This window comes from Dicentrarchus labrax, unplaced genomic scaffold (assembly GCF_905237075.1).
Source record: "Dicentrarchus labrax unplaced genomic scaffold, dlabrax2021, whole genome shotgun sequence".
NCBI classification, from domain to species: Eukaryota; Metazoa; Chordata; class Actinopteri; family Moronidae; genus Dicentrarchus; species Dicentrarchus labrax.
Genome location: NW_026136714.1, coordinates 9,194,241 through 9,208,289, shown reverse-complemented (window position 1 = coordinate 9,208,289; position 14,049 = coordinate 9,194,241). Strand labels below are relative to the sequence as shown.

The window sequence follows — 14,049 nt, the reverse complement described above, 5'->3', positions numbered from 1 at the left end:
AGCATCGAATGTAGCACTGCTGTGAACGTTAGGTAACGTTAAGTTTAAACTGTCAACAAACTGAAACAAGTCGTCTCCATGTTCGCCCTCGCCTCTGCTCGCTTGTACAAACCAGTTTTTCTACAATAAATGTGAGTCTATTCAGAGAGTTACAGGAACCAGACACACATTTAATGTCGGACATTTAAATAAGGCAGACAAAAAAAAACACATGGAAACCTGCGTTATGTCCGCTCTGGACAGACCCGCGGCGGAGCTGACCGTCATGGATGTGTACGACATAGCGGCGGTGCTCGGGCAGGAGTTTGAGCGGATCATCGACCGGTTTGGGTGCGAGTCTCTGGTCGGGCTGGTGCCCAAAGTGGTGCGGGTGCTGGAGCACCTTGAGGCGCTGGTGAGCCGCGGAGCCGCCGGACAGGAGGCCGAGGAGCTGCGGAGGGAGCTGGATAGGCTGCGGCAGGAGCGCAGCGACAGATACAAGCAGGAGAGGAAGCACCAGAAGGTCTGTCTGCCTGTCTGTCTGTCTGTCTGTTTACCTGGATGTGCACCTGTTTGTGTAACTGTCTGTCTGCCGCTGTGTGTTTATCGATGGTTGCGACCTCTCAAAGTAAATAAGTCACATTTATACAGCCAATAGATAGGTTTTGACATTTCAAACTAAATAAACATAACTTTTTTTGTGTGAAACAAAAGTGAAAACACCCACAAGTAATCAGTAATATATTGATCAAACATAGACAAGGGGCTGATTTTTTACTTTTTAATTGCTTAACAATTTATCAATCATTGATTAATTGCACGGCAATCACTGGAACTATATGTGATAGCCTTAAATAAGGTAGATATTATATAGTAATAATAATGATAAACTATTTAAACAGCACTTTTCCAAACATAGTTACACAGTGCCTTGCAAACATTTCAGGAGGCAATAAAGCAAAATAAAGTCACACCAAAGGTAAAATTAAAAGAATCAGTAAACATAAGTGCCAACAATAGGGCAGATAAAATATATTGCAAAACTAATCGCACTCGGGCAGATAGTTTCAAACAGTTAAAAGATTCAAAATTAAGAGCATAAAATACCCATTACAAATATATATATATATATATATATATATATATATATATATATATATATACATACATATATATGATTATATTATTATATTATACTAGATTACATTAGATCATTTTTGTGTGGTAAACTGTCACACACAATACTATTTAATACATACATGAGGGAACAGTTAATTAATTTGTGGTATACTATACATTAAATTACTTTATTATTTTTGATTTATAGCACACCCTCAGTGACCTCAAATAACGTATGATTAAAAGTGACAGTGACATTACATGGAAGCGAGGTGTTGTTGTATGTTCTCACAAGTATAAATCGATCCGTTTCAAACTAATAAAAAGTCATTCGATTGTACTGTGTGTCTTTTTCCCTTTTTAAAAAATATATTTCCTGTATGTTCAGGATTTGGAGCTGGTGGAGGATGTGTGGAGAGGAGAAGTCCAGGACCTGCTTTCACAAATCACTCAGCTTCAGGCGGAGAACAAGAGGCTGTTAGTCAGCCTCCCACTCAAAGAGTCCCCCGTCATAGAGGAAGACCTGCAGAAACAGGAAGGTGAGTTGTCTGCAGCAACCAGTTCACAATGGATGGGTTTTGGGAGGTTTTAAGATGATTTATAGAACATTATTTACACTTTTATTTTGTCAATTAATTTTTTCTTTAACTTTTCTGGTGGAATAACCTAATGATGATTGGGATTGGTACTCGTATCGACAGACAGCCTGAGTTGAGCTATTAGAATCAGTTTCAGGAGAGAAACTGTTGGATCGGTTCATCTCTATATGAAGATTATAATAGATAGTTATAAGTGAATTGTCATATTTGATCTGTATACATTTCAAGTTAATTATTGTCTTAAAGAGCATTTGGTTTGCAGGCAGACATTAAAGACATAGATCAGAATGCACCAATGTCAATGAACAAAAACAATCTATTGTGAAAAATATTAAGGTAATATAGATTATAAACACATGCAAATATTCAGAAGATTAAAAATACATTATGTATATAGTGTATATAAACTAACACAGTATGGTCTGTTGTCTGTTGCTCTTTGAAGTCTAGTCATGCATGATGTGTTGAACTGTATCTTGTGATCACTCTGGACACTAAATAAGTTTGGTCTTGGCTGCGATTTCCAGCACAGATCATATTATCTGTTCCATATGTGTGCCCACTGCAGATTCGTGTTGCGCTGATTAACCATCTGCTGTATGTTACACATATTTTTACCCTATGTTGTCACGTGGTACAGTATATGCTGCACGCTTGCCTGTTGACATGAAAAAGGAGGCCGTGAAGAGAGGCAGTCAGGAGCTTGTAAAGGAGACTATTTTTGAAGCAGAGCAAAATATAGTTCTTGTGTGAGACTTTTATGGTGGCTGCAGCTACACTTACTGTTAGGGCCACAGTGCACACACACACACACACACACACACACACACACACACACACACACTGCTTATAAAAACATGTTCATTCAAATGAATGGGCTCTGCGTGATATGATTAATCTGCTGACACATTATTAGTCTAGTAAAATACATTAATGGTGTAACAGATGCATTAATACCAGGAGGAAGCCCCTGTAAGTATTCAGGCTTTGAAGGTCCATAATATTTCTGTAAACTATACATTACTGATGACAGTTTTCCAACATTTTAAATGTCATTTTAAATGTGTTGTTAGATTGCATTAATGTTGCATGTGTGATAATTGTTTTTGTGCTTTCTTAATGATACCGATAGGAATGTCAGAGAAGGAGCGGCAGATGATGAAGAAACTGAAAGACTTGGTGGATAAGCAGAGGGATGAAATCCGGGCTAAAGACCACGAGTTGACACTAAAAAACGAGGATGTTGAGGCGGTGAGGATATAGACCATATTCAGCATGTATACTGGCATCTGACAAACTATCTACATGTCTGTACAATTTACTTCCTTTGACCAGATTTTGTGAAGTCATTAAACACATCTCCTGAACTGTAGCTCCAGATGCAGCAGCAACGGTTGATAAGAATCAACCAGGACCTCCGTCACAGGATAGGAGTGATGGAGGCTCAGGGCAAGGCACTGATCCAGCAGAGGGCCGAGCTGGAAGCTACAGCCCAGGCGCAGCAGCAGGAGCTGGGGGCTCTGCAGCAGGAGGTCACCAGACTGAGAGAGGAGCTCCGGGGGTGGGAACTGGAGAGAGAGGTCACTGACATAGAAGAAACATCTCTTTCCAGATCTGGGATGTCATCACCTGCATCACCACAGATGACGGTAAGCAAAAAGGACTTATTCTTAAATATAATTAGGTTGAAACTATGTTTGGCCATCAGGTTTTCTAGTATCTAAGTGGATGTTTTGTGTTATCAATCCAGCCTCCTGTAGTAGCGCCATCTAACTCCACCATCAAACCAAAGTCAGTGTGGGTGGAGTGTGGAGACGACCCGGACTTCCTGGCAAACTGCTTTGAGTGTGACAAGAGTCCTTCCCTTCTCCCGAGGTCGTCAAACGGAGAATATAATGAGGAAGAGGGTGACAGTGATGAGGACACGACAGCATTGTTTCTGGTAATGCCTGCTTGACTCTCAGCTGTACACGCTCTAATGTGGTTATAGCAGAGGCCCACTGTAAGACTATTTATATAAAACACAAAGCATTATCACTGCTGGTGTCTCCTTAAGGTCATTGTCCTACCATGTTAAATCTGCTTTGTTTACATCAGCTTACAGTGTTTTTCTTCTCTTTTATTGTTGTACTTCATGGTGGCATCTTTCCAAAATCAATTTACCTTCATCAATAGGAAAAAATATTATGATTGGTACCCTACTGAAGATTTACTGAGCTAGCTGTTTCATTAAGTGGGTCAAGTGTGAGTCCATGCTGTGCAGGGAGAAATGCTAAATGTGGGATTTGATTTGCAGAAGGTGTCAACTGATACAGAGCCACAGGAGGAGACAGACAGCCTGGAGGAGGAGCCAGACAAACCCCGTTTCACCCTGCAGGAGCTGCGGGACGTCTTGCAGGAGAGGAATGAACTCAAGGCCCAAGTGTTTGTGCTACAGGAAGAGTTGGCATATTACAAAAGGTACATTTTGTTTCCAAAATTAAGATTTGAATTTAATCTCAATTGCACATAACACTGATGCAAAAGTTAATCTCTTCCATATCCCTCAGTGAGGAGTTTGAGGATGATGTCTGCTCGGTTATCTGTGCTCCATCTCCTCCGCCATGCTCCAGTTTCACCGATCAGCCTGAATCAGGAATTAGACGCCTGTGAGTAATGGGGTTGACAAGACCCTCACACGATTCTCTTCATACACCAAGGTTTACCTTTGCACTTTGTCAAAGGGGGGCAGCACTTCACAGCCCTATTTTATTTTCTCCTTCGATACTGTATTGATGTAATTTATCATCATATTCATATTCTTACAAACTTCAAAATAAATAGTGCTCGATTTCATATTGTAAGGTGTCAATAATGAGTGTCACTCTCGTTCATTCAGGGTCAAAAAACATGTACTGTAATCACTGACCACAACAATGTCTCTCTAACTCTAAGTTTCACCATTTCCATTTTCATCTCTGGACAGGATCTTCACTGCCATAATGCCGATGGTGGCAGCCGGTTTGATTGCAGACGACCCCACGTTGTTGCCAATCAGAAGACTTGTTTGCTCTGTATGACCTCAAGTTTAAATTCTTCTTTTAGGAATGCTCTTATTTTTCCCGACCACCAGTTTGTTTCTGTCAACACAGTTTGTAAATAGACATAATTACAAGAATGTGTTTAATGGCTGCATTATTATTTTAAACTAAATCTGTATGGTGTTTATGAAACTGATGATGATGTGATGGTTGAAACACTGGTGTTTAATTTTACTAAACATTTTGGAAGGGTTTTAGCTAACTTTGTAAGCGCTTTAAATCTACCTTAGTAATTCAAATGTGAGACAACTGGCCATGACCTGCCTCTCTTATGTGTATTTATGAGCTCTCAGGTTTTATAAAAATGTATCACCTGTCAGTGCGCCACTTTATATAAGCTGTGCTTCATTAATTGTAATGCTGTAATGTCAAATAAGTGCCCAAGTTTCTCACTATGTCCAAATAACATGATGTTACTCTGCTATATAGTGTACAGGATTTGCTCACCAGTTTGGCAAGTAGCGCCTGCAGTACAGTATGGAGTATTCCCCAGAGTATCAAATGAGTTTTCACAAGCACTTTCAAGTTCCTTAGCAGTCTCTTGTGTCATTTATGTTTATATGAGGTTAAGATCTGATGGCAAATTATGAGTCTGGTTTCAAGGTGCAGTGAATGAGATTAATGATCGCGTTCCTTTGTTTTCCACTAAGAGATAATGTGCTTACTGCCAGCATTAAGTCATACCCTGAATTGATGAAAAGAGGATGTTACTGTATACTTGCAGCACAACAGTGTGGCGCCACTCTCTGTGGGTTACACTAGTGCAATCTTACTGGTAAAAACACCAGAAGAAACCTATTCCAACAATGATGAGTACTGTAAAAAAAACCTATGCAATATGTGATGGGTTGCGTCTGTAAAATAATGTTCAAAATAAAATTTTATTTTTCATCTTTTTAATGTTGTCATTGTGTTATTATAAAATACTAATATGGCAGATAAGACAAATAAGATAGATGTGGTAGAGATCGCATTCATGTGCTTAAAAATAATATTCCACTCATACTTCTGACTATGTGACTACTTTCTATTCACTATACTTTTCCACAGTTATAATAATTTACAGCTTTATGTAGACATTACTTTGTGTTGGCAGGAATCTTGGTCTTCACTCCAATAATATAAAATAATTTAACAGAAAATTGAGAGAAAAACAAATCAGAAAATAAAATAAGATAAAATTATTTATTTATTTATTGATCCCCCATAGGAGAAATTCAAATTAGGCACAGTAGCATAGGAGAATGTAGTGCAAAAAGTACAGAAGTGTAAAAGTACAGTAAATAATCACAAAATAAGAATAATATAAAATATAACAGAAAATTTTAAGACTATAATAGGAAATATATACTTTATGCAGTAAAATGGTGAGCAAAATATTTTGAGCAAATCACGTGCTTTCTCACCTGATCCTGACAAGCCTTTTGATTGAGAGAAGTTTAAAAAAAACCAGGCGCTCTCTCTCTCTCTCTCACACACACACACACACACACACACACACACACACACACACACACACACACACACACAAAAAAAAAAAAGAGCTCACACTACAAAACGAAGGCTGTCGTCTGACGGATCGACAGCGTTGAGGGAGTCATCTTGAGCCGCACAAGATCTTTGTACTCACCTGGTCGCTAGGATACTTTGCCCTCCTCTAACTGTCCACAGACTCACGCCATTGGCGGATGAGTGATGGGGGAAGTGCTGCTCGTCTGGAAGTTGGTTACCTTCTGCCAGTAAAATAAAGTGTTGAACCCAAGACTGAAAAAGAAAAGACGGCGTTTATACGTGTTTTAAGTAGTTAGCTGCTTCGGGGTGGGAAACTTTATTCCGGTATTTTTTAAAGGGTGTCGAACCGTTCACGTCATGGAGTTTGGCGAAGAGTCGTCGCCCGCTTTGGCTTTCGAGAAGGACGCCTTCGAGCTCACGGTTGAAGATGTGTATGACATTTCGTATGTAATCGGACGAGATCTGTTGAAAATCAGCAGCACGGGCGAAGAAGTGTCGGATTTACAGTTCAGAATAGTCCGTGTTTTGGAGATGTTCGAGACCCTGGTCAACAAGTACAATCTGTCTCTGGAGGAGCTGAAAATGGAGCGGGACAACTTGAAGAGTGAACTGGACCGGATCATCAAGGAGAGCTCCTCTGGGCAGGGCACGGTGAGTGTGACAGTCCGTCTGTCCTTTTGTCGGACGTACAGTGGACATTTAGAGATGCTTTTCTTGTCTTTGTCTGGCCATCAAAGCAAACGGCGGGACCCAACCAGCTGGTGGTGGACCTGACGGACCCCAACAGACCGCGGTTCACCATGCAGGAGCTGAAGGAGGTTCTGCAGGAGAGGAACCAGCTGAAGGCTCAGCTCATGGTGGCTCAGGAGGAGCTCCAGCTGTACAAGAGGTGAGCAACCGGGCCTCTCTGTGATAGGGTTTCTAGAAAGGTTGAACTGCCTCATCATGTGACCTTTTTCCTGAAAGGCCATCACTTTGACACACGGTTGTCTCTGGGCAGTATTTATTTTCACTGTTGAAGCTTTATTTTGAAAACACATAAATATAATCATCACTAAAAAACACATCTGTGCCTGCTGTGCACATCCATATCCACCTACCTCATGTACATACACATCCTTTGCACTCTGCTCCTTTTGTTTTACTGTCTATAAATGTTATTGTTTATGTTTATATATATATATATATCTGTACATTGTAGTTTATTCTAGTCTATGCTATTCTGAGTATGCACATTGAGAATCAAATTCCTTGTATGAGTACACATACCTGGCCAACAAAGGTGATTCTGTTACTGAAAAGTGCCTTATATTAAAATCTGTCAGCAATGTGTTGTCAGGAGGACTTGAGCACTATAATGTAATCCAGTACAACACCATCACTAACTACAGCCTCACGTGGTTAAATCAACACCTCTCGGACACAGCGTCAACAAGATTGCACATTAAAAGCTTCACAGAAGAATGATTCATTGCAGGGCAGTACAATATTTAATTGTTTCGGTGTAGCTAATACATGTTATTACTCAGTGGAAACACCAATGTGAAAATGTTTATCTGAATTGTTTTTGTTGTAAGATGATAAATTAATTCCACGAGAATGAGAGCGGTTGTACTGTTGCGACAACATGTTGGCAACATTGTTAATATTAATACACATCTAACATTACACTAGGGAGGTAACACTGAATATCCAGTGTTATCTGACCCTTATCTGCCATTACTCATACAGAATCATACAGTCTTATAAATACACACAGGACTAACTCATGGTTGTTAACTGGTCTTCAAAAAGAAAGCAGATTTTTCTTATGTTGCTAATTGGACAAATAAACTGCAACAATAATCGGTGCACTTAAAGGTCCAGTGTGCAACAATTAGGAGGATCTATTGGCAAAACTGGAATACAATATTCATAAGTATGTTTATATTAGTGTATAATCACCTGAAAATAAGAATCATTGTGTTTTTGTTACATTTAAATTTGACTTTTTTTATCTACAGAGGAAGCGGGTCCTCTTCTACGTTTCTATAGTAACACAGAACGGACACACCAAACACTGGCTCTTGATAGTGCCTTTTTCAGCTGTGTTGGGGTGTTTTTAGTGTGTTTCGCAGCTACCGCAGTTTCTCCTACAAGCTTACCATGCTGAGCTGTATTCAAATAGTTGGAAAATGCAACTTTAGCACTAGATGACACAGAATCCAACACACTGGTCCTGTAAGCAGATATCACAAGTATCAGCAGCAGAAAGTACCTTTTCCATTAGTCATCTCATGTTTGATAACAATGCATTGTAGTTCTGAAGGAGGGAAAAGATCAATTCATTCTCAAGAATAATTTCAACTCGATAATGTGGATTTTGTTTTCTCAGTGATGATAAAGCTCTTCTCTCTTCTGCAGTGGGATCCTTCCACAGGCCGAACCAGCCATGGTAGAAGTGGATCTGGACAAACCAGCTACAGAGCACAGCCCCGCCACAATAAATGATGTAAAAGAGGAAAAGACAACCATAGGCAAGCTGTGAGTAACAGGATTTCTTCACTGAATACAGCAGTGTATTTTAATGTGCAGACAAACTTAGTTAAAACACGTATTTCTAGCTTCACACTATTTTTAGCTGTACACCTCAGATGGCAAAGTTTCAAGAAAAGAATTCAGCAGCAACCACATGATGTTGAAGTAAGCAAGCAGGGAGATTGTTCTCACAGCCCGTTTCCTGTCTCCTAATGATATACTTGTGACCGAGTGAATTCATGCCGACGTCGAGGATGTTTGTGCGAGCACTGAATGAGAGAAGTTGGAAATCTCCAGTGTGTCTGCCAAACTCTCGCTGCCGTCAGTAATTACAGTCTGCCGTGACTCAATGTTGAATGAGACGCACTGAGCAGTTTCACTAGTATGTTCCACGTTCAACCCACCGCGGCTCAGAACAACAAACTAACTCTGAACCTTTTCTGTTTTATAGGTTTTCATTCAGGCGAAAATAAGAACAACCTTTCACAAGAACTGGACAAACAGGATTTGTCGGCACAATTTTCTCAGTTAACCACTTTTTTTAATTACTTTTTTTTTTTTTTTTTTTTTTACAATGTGTATGTGTCAATCTAACAAGCACTGTGTTTTATACTAGTAATTTTAACCTAAGATGGTTTATAATAATAGTTGCTGTAGTAGAAATATACAGTCTATATTACATGGAAGGTGTGATGAAGATATAAAAAGAAACTGGAAAGTATTATGTAACCACTGTTCTTGGGGATTATGTTGAATCCATTAACTCAGTTATTTATAGGCTTGAAAATTTAATTTTTTAATAAGGCAAAATTAAGTCCTCAAGGGGCCACATGTTGGTCCAGTAACCAGTCCAACTTTAAATAATAAAATGTTTTTCACATTTTGAACAGTATTTGTTTTTCTTCTGGGATTGAATATGTAAAAGCTTCGTTATTATTTCACATTGATGTTACAAGTTCTGACCTCATGTCAGTGTTAACAAATCACAAGAGACAGACTGTCCACAAACTACAGCATCACATAGCACATTACTGTAGTGACATTGTAATGAGGCTTTTGGGTTTAATTATAAAAGTATAATAAACCCTTTAAGTCCTATATCAGAATCTTAATGTATGACTTCTATTTGAGGTATTTTGATTGTATAATACAAGTAGAATTCAACCATTAACCATGCTACAGCTGGAATGAAAACTTAACAGTGTTTTATTCCTCAATTTACAGCACAGGCAATAATTTACAAGAGTGAAATTGAATTGTCAATATATTCATTACAAAAAGGAAACTCTATGGACAATTTGAAACACTTCTTATCCAGTAGAAATATTCTTCAAGCTCGCTTCAATCTGCTACAGTTAGATTTTTTAAAAAATACATAAAAGCGTCATAAAAACTGTTGCAAAAATACACTTCATGAGTTGAAGCTTTAGCCTCCATTTAAAACAAAAACATTTTTATACTTAAAAAAGAAAGGAAAGGGGAAAAAAAGCACCAATTAATCTGAAATATGAACATGTGTGGTCATGGATTCAGTATTTGAGCCAAGGGTGAGCCAAGACTGAGGCTTTACTCCGATCACCGTAGTCGTACAGCAGCTCTTCCTCCGCGTCGATGTCTCGGGAAGCCACCAGGATCAGATGAGGGGTGCCATCGATGGGGTGAAGCCTGGTCTGGCAGTTGCCATTTTTACTGTGGTTGATAAGTCTTCCAAGACGGCTTGTTTCCTTTGTAGCATCCACACTGTAATACATAAACAAATAGAGGTTAAATGGTCACAAATATCCCTACAAGAAGTAGTCCATTAGTCCATTAAATATGAAGACCTTTTTCTTATTTTCAAACCTAATAATAAGGTTTCAAAGTGGTGACATTTGGACTTACCAGTATGTTTTAGTTTGGTACTGGAAGTAGTACATGTAACAGCCTGTTTGGGGATCCTGAGCATACTGGGCCTCCCTTATTTTAGCCTCTGCCAGTTCCAGTAGGTCTCCATGGTACTCCACGACAAACTCTCCCTTCTTGAAACCCTTGACAGCAAATACTCCTCTTCCTTTTCCTTCTATGTGTTTGATCTGTCAACATTCGAAAGCAACAGAGTGTGAAGTGTAACTGAATGAGCAATGGCGCAGGGGTTGCTTTACCACTTAAATTGGAATAGTGATTTCTGTCAAACAAATCACAGTCTGGTTAAATTACAGAGAATAGGTTTAGGAGAAAGGCTGGCATAGCCAGCAAATATTTGTTTGGTAATGTATGTAAATGTGAGCAGTGTAGGTTGTAGACAGTTACAATACACAGGGAAACACATTTGAAGTGGCACAATACATTTAAACCATTAAATTTTACCTGCATTCCTTCTTCAATGTCATTCCTTATCACATCATCAATGTGTCTGTGTTCTTCATTCTGTTGATAGTTTGAGTAATTGGGTCAAAGTCAAAGCTAAAAAATAAGTCTAGAACAAATTAACATTAAATATCTTAACGGCAGATACAAAATGAGAATCTATTAACGTCATAATTCAACCCAGAAGAAGCATTTTTCATACAGACCTTTAACTCTGCTTTTGTTTTTCTGTTACTTCGTCGGATGGGGAAATAGTCAGTGACCTTTCTGTTTTGGGGAGCTTTATTCTCTGCCCTGAAAAGAGACATTATAACGGTAATGAGATTTGATGGTGCACATTTCTGTTGTTTTTAATGACACTGACATGTTGGCCGCACTCACCTTTTTGCTCCGAGTTTGCGACCAGTTCTACTCCGACTCTTGGATGCTGAAACTTTGCCGTCTGCTGCAGACTTGGCATGCGAGTGCATCACAGGCTCTTTTTGTTCAAGTTGTTCAGCAGCTTGTTCTCTCGTCCCATGACAGGGAGCAGCCGTTTCAGGTTTCTGCTCTTTGGATTCATAACTCTCAGATTTTATTTCATTAGGTAGGTCTAAAATTAGGAGGAAACAAAATAATTTAATTGATAGCTGCCCTAAACATTTGGCCTTAATCTAGAGAGTGAAGTTCTTTAAAAAAAACAACAGTTAAGTTGTGTCATAAGATGGTGGGTCAGCGAACACTGCTGCCATTCACATGCACAGGATTTATTTTGTGGTACATGTGGATCTGCCGACCATATGGTAACAAAGGGAGTAACAGCAAAATAGCTGAGAGAGCACATATAATAGACATAACCAAACAACTGCATTTCAGATAAGTCAATTTGAACCGTTTTTAAAAGTTACAGTAATTAGGTACTCACCTGTTTTTAGCTTTGACACGTCAGGATTAGTTGCATCAGATTCATTTCCCTCCTGAATCAACATGCTTGAACTGTCGCTCAGAGGGGATCTAGGTTTGCTTGGACTCCGTACACTCGGGAAGTTTGACTGCGCTTTACCTACGCAGTCCTGCAGAGAGAATTATTTATCTTGGTGAAAAACATCCTGTACATTTTTCCACACACATAAGCAGTTATATACATATTCAGCTGACTAGGGTTCATCAGTCTGCAGTAAATGAGATTGTCATATTTTATGTGTTTAGAACCATGTAGCAGACCTGTATGTCATGTCTTTACTGCTGCTCCCACCCACTAACAACATGCATGTGATGCTCCAAATGGCCAAGTCCAAAGGCAAGTTGCTTGTGTTCAGCGATGCGGATGTGTCATTGTTTTCATTAACAAAAAACAACTGTTAAATCCAACAGAAAACACAGATTGCTTCACCACCCCGCCTACCAAATCCAACTGGGAGTGGTAAACCTCTCCATGGTAACAGTACCATGTAATTTGAGCATGTATTATAATTTCTAATATATTAATAAAACAGGGTGTTCAGATACCCAACCACTGACAGATGTAAAGAAATGTTAAAAAAATATATATTTTTAACTTTTAAAAACAGAGGCAGTGTGTTTTTGTTTTGTTTTTTTGTTTTAAAAAGGAGGCATATATTATAATTTAAAGCATATAGCTTTACACTGTAAATCAGCCTTGTACAATGTGTGCTGCTCATTAAGAGGTTTCTCTAATCTCTAGTAACAATGTAACTATACTATACAACTGTATACATCCCTAACTTATAAGTTTCAGCTCTATTGTATTCTCTAAAGCAATAGCCATGGTGTATATATGGGTGCACCTCTCTACACATAAACCTTTTTATTTGTTACAGTTATTATTGGGTTTAAACTGTCATCATAAACAACACGACGCTTCCTGTAATGTGGTTTAGTTACATTCATCCGTTGCTGAGGCAGCTTTGAGAAAGAGCTACTCGGTTTTCCTGCTTTAGTTTAGTAAACATAAAAGCCTAAAACCAAACAACATAAACATACCTTGTTAGTTGCTGGTTTGTTTTCCTTTGTCTCTTTCCGTGAGCTGACTTTATGTTCAACACTGTCCTCGGTTCTCAGCACATTTTTCTTCCCTTTATAAACATGGGAGGGAAAAAAAACAAAACAAACTGTGCTCTAATTCACCCAAAATTATAAAAAAAAAATAAACAAATAAAAACCCTAAACATACCGGCGACTTTTATTTGTAAACATCTGCTGCGCTTATTTAAAGGTTGCCCTCTATTTACGTTACGCTAGATAGCATTAGCTGTTAGCTCCGTTACACATTAACTCCTGAGGCTTGTGCAACGTGTACTCAACCGACAACACATGAGCGACTTTACCTTTTGCCATGTCAATTCCCGGAATAAAAACCCAAAGAAGACACGGAGTCTAATAAAGTTCCCCCTCTGTAGCCACCGTGTTAAGTTCACTGCCTCTCCAACGACAAAAAAACAACAGACTGTTGTAAGAGCGTGGTGGATTTAAAAACCGTTCCGCGCCGCTCATTGGCTGATTCGTCCACACGGGAGGGGCGCGAGCGTGAAAGGAGTTCTCTCATTGGCCGCAGCTGTGACTGTCAGAAAGCCGGTCATGTGCCTGTAGATGTATTATTATAATGATTATTAATAATAATAAATAAATAAATAAATAAATAAATAAATACAAATAAATAATAAAAATAAAACATCCATGCAGGATTAACTGAATTGAAGAATATAATTATTCTGTTTCAATTATAATTTTCAGCATAGAAAACGAGGTGTTTTTTGGTTTATAAAATATTGAGCAGAAATAAAATTTAAATGTAAAAGCGTGATTCAATCAATAGAAATTTAAATGTCTTGTCACAGATACTTGTTAAAGATATGACATAATATATAAAAATCAATTTACAGCATTGTATCATCAGT

At 38.7% G+C, this 14,049-nt stretch overlaps 3 protein-coding genes across 5 annotated transcripts; 2 read left to right on the top strand and 1 right to left on the bottom strand.

Moving 5' to 3' along the window:
- The first annotated feature begins 24 nt into the window (after positions 1 to 24).
- Positions 25 to 5,677, top strand: LOC127376686 (RILP-like protein 1). Its single transcript, XM_051423799.1, has 8 exons — positions 25 to 502; positions 1,487 to 1,637; positions 2,830 to 2,948; positions 3,071 to 3,346; positions 3,448 to 3,639; positions 3,994 to 4,157; positions 4,247 to 4,345; positions 4,663 to 5,677. Exons 1-8 carry the CDS (start codon positions 212 to 214, stop codon positions 4,754 to 4,756), a joined length of 1,386 nt encoding a protein of 461 aa, XP_051279759.1. The 5' UTR covers positions 25 to 211; the 3' UTR covers positions 4,757 to 5,677.
- A 726-nt stretch (positions 5,678 to 6,403) lies between these two features.
- Positions 6,404 to 9,693, top strand: rilpl2 (Rab interacting lysosomal protein-like 2). The gene is made up of 4 exons (XM_051423805.1): positions 6,404 to 6,940; positions 7,027 to 7,178; positions 8,693 to 8,812; positions 9,258 to 9,693. The coding sequence occupies exons 1-4, from the start codon at positions 6,647 to 6,649 to the stop codon at positions 9,277 to 9,279; spliced, it is 588 nt and encodes a 195-aa protein (XP_051279765.1). The 5' UTR covers positions 6,404 to 6,646; the 3' UTR covers positions 9,280 to 9,693.
- A 301-nt stretch (positions 9,694 to 9,994) lies between these two features.
- Positions 9,995 to 13,634, bottom strand: kmt5ab (lysine methyltransferase 5Ab). Of its 3 annotated transcripts, none has more exons than XM_051423800.1 (8): positions 13,480 to 13,634; positions 13,136 to 13,227; positions 12,057 to 12,204; positions 11,534 to 11,744; positions 11,359 to 11,446; positions 11,153 to 11,212; positions 10,688 to 10,878; positions 9,995 to 10,546 (listed from the first exon to the last, which is right to left on the bottom strand). In XM_051423800.1, exons 1-8 carry the CDS (start codon positions 13,487 to 13,489, stop codon positions 10,336 to 10,338), a joined length of 1,011 nt encoding a protein of 336 aa, XP_051279760.1. In that variant the 5' UTR covers positions 13,490 to 13,634; the 3' UTR covers positions 9,995 to 10,335. The 3 variants fall into 3 exon arrangements, with proteins under 3 accessions (XP_051279760.1, XP_051279761.1, XP_051279762.1); XM_051423801.1 differs by adding an exon at positions 12,356 to 12,439 and having other exon boundaries at positions 13,136 to 13,620; XM_051423802.1 differs by lacking the exon at positions 13,136 to 13,227 and having other exon boundaries at positions 13,480 to 13,624.
- Between the last annotated feature and the right edge of the window lie 415 nt (positions 13,635 to 14,049).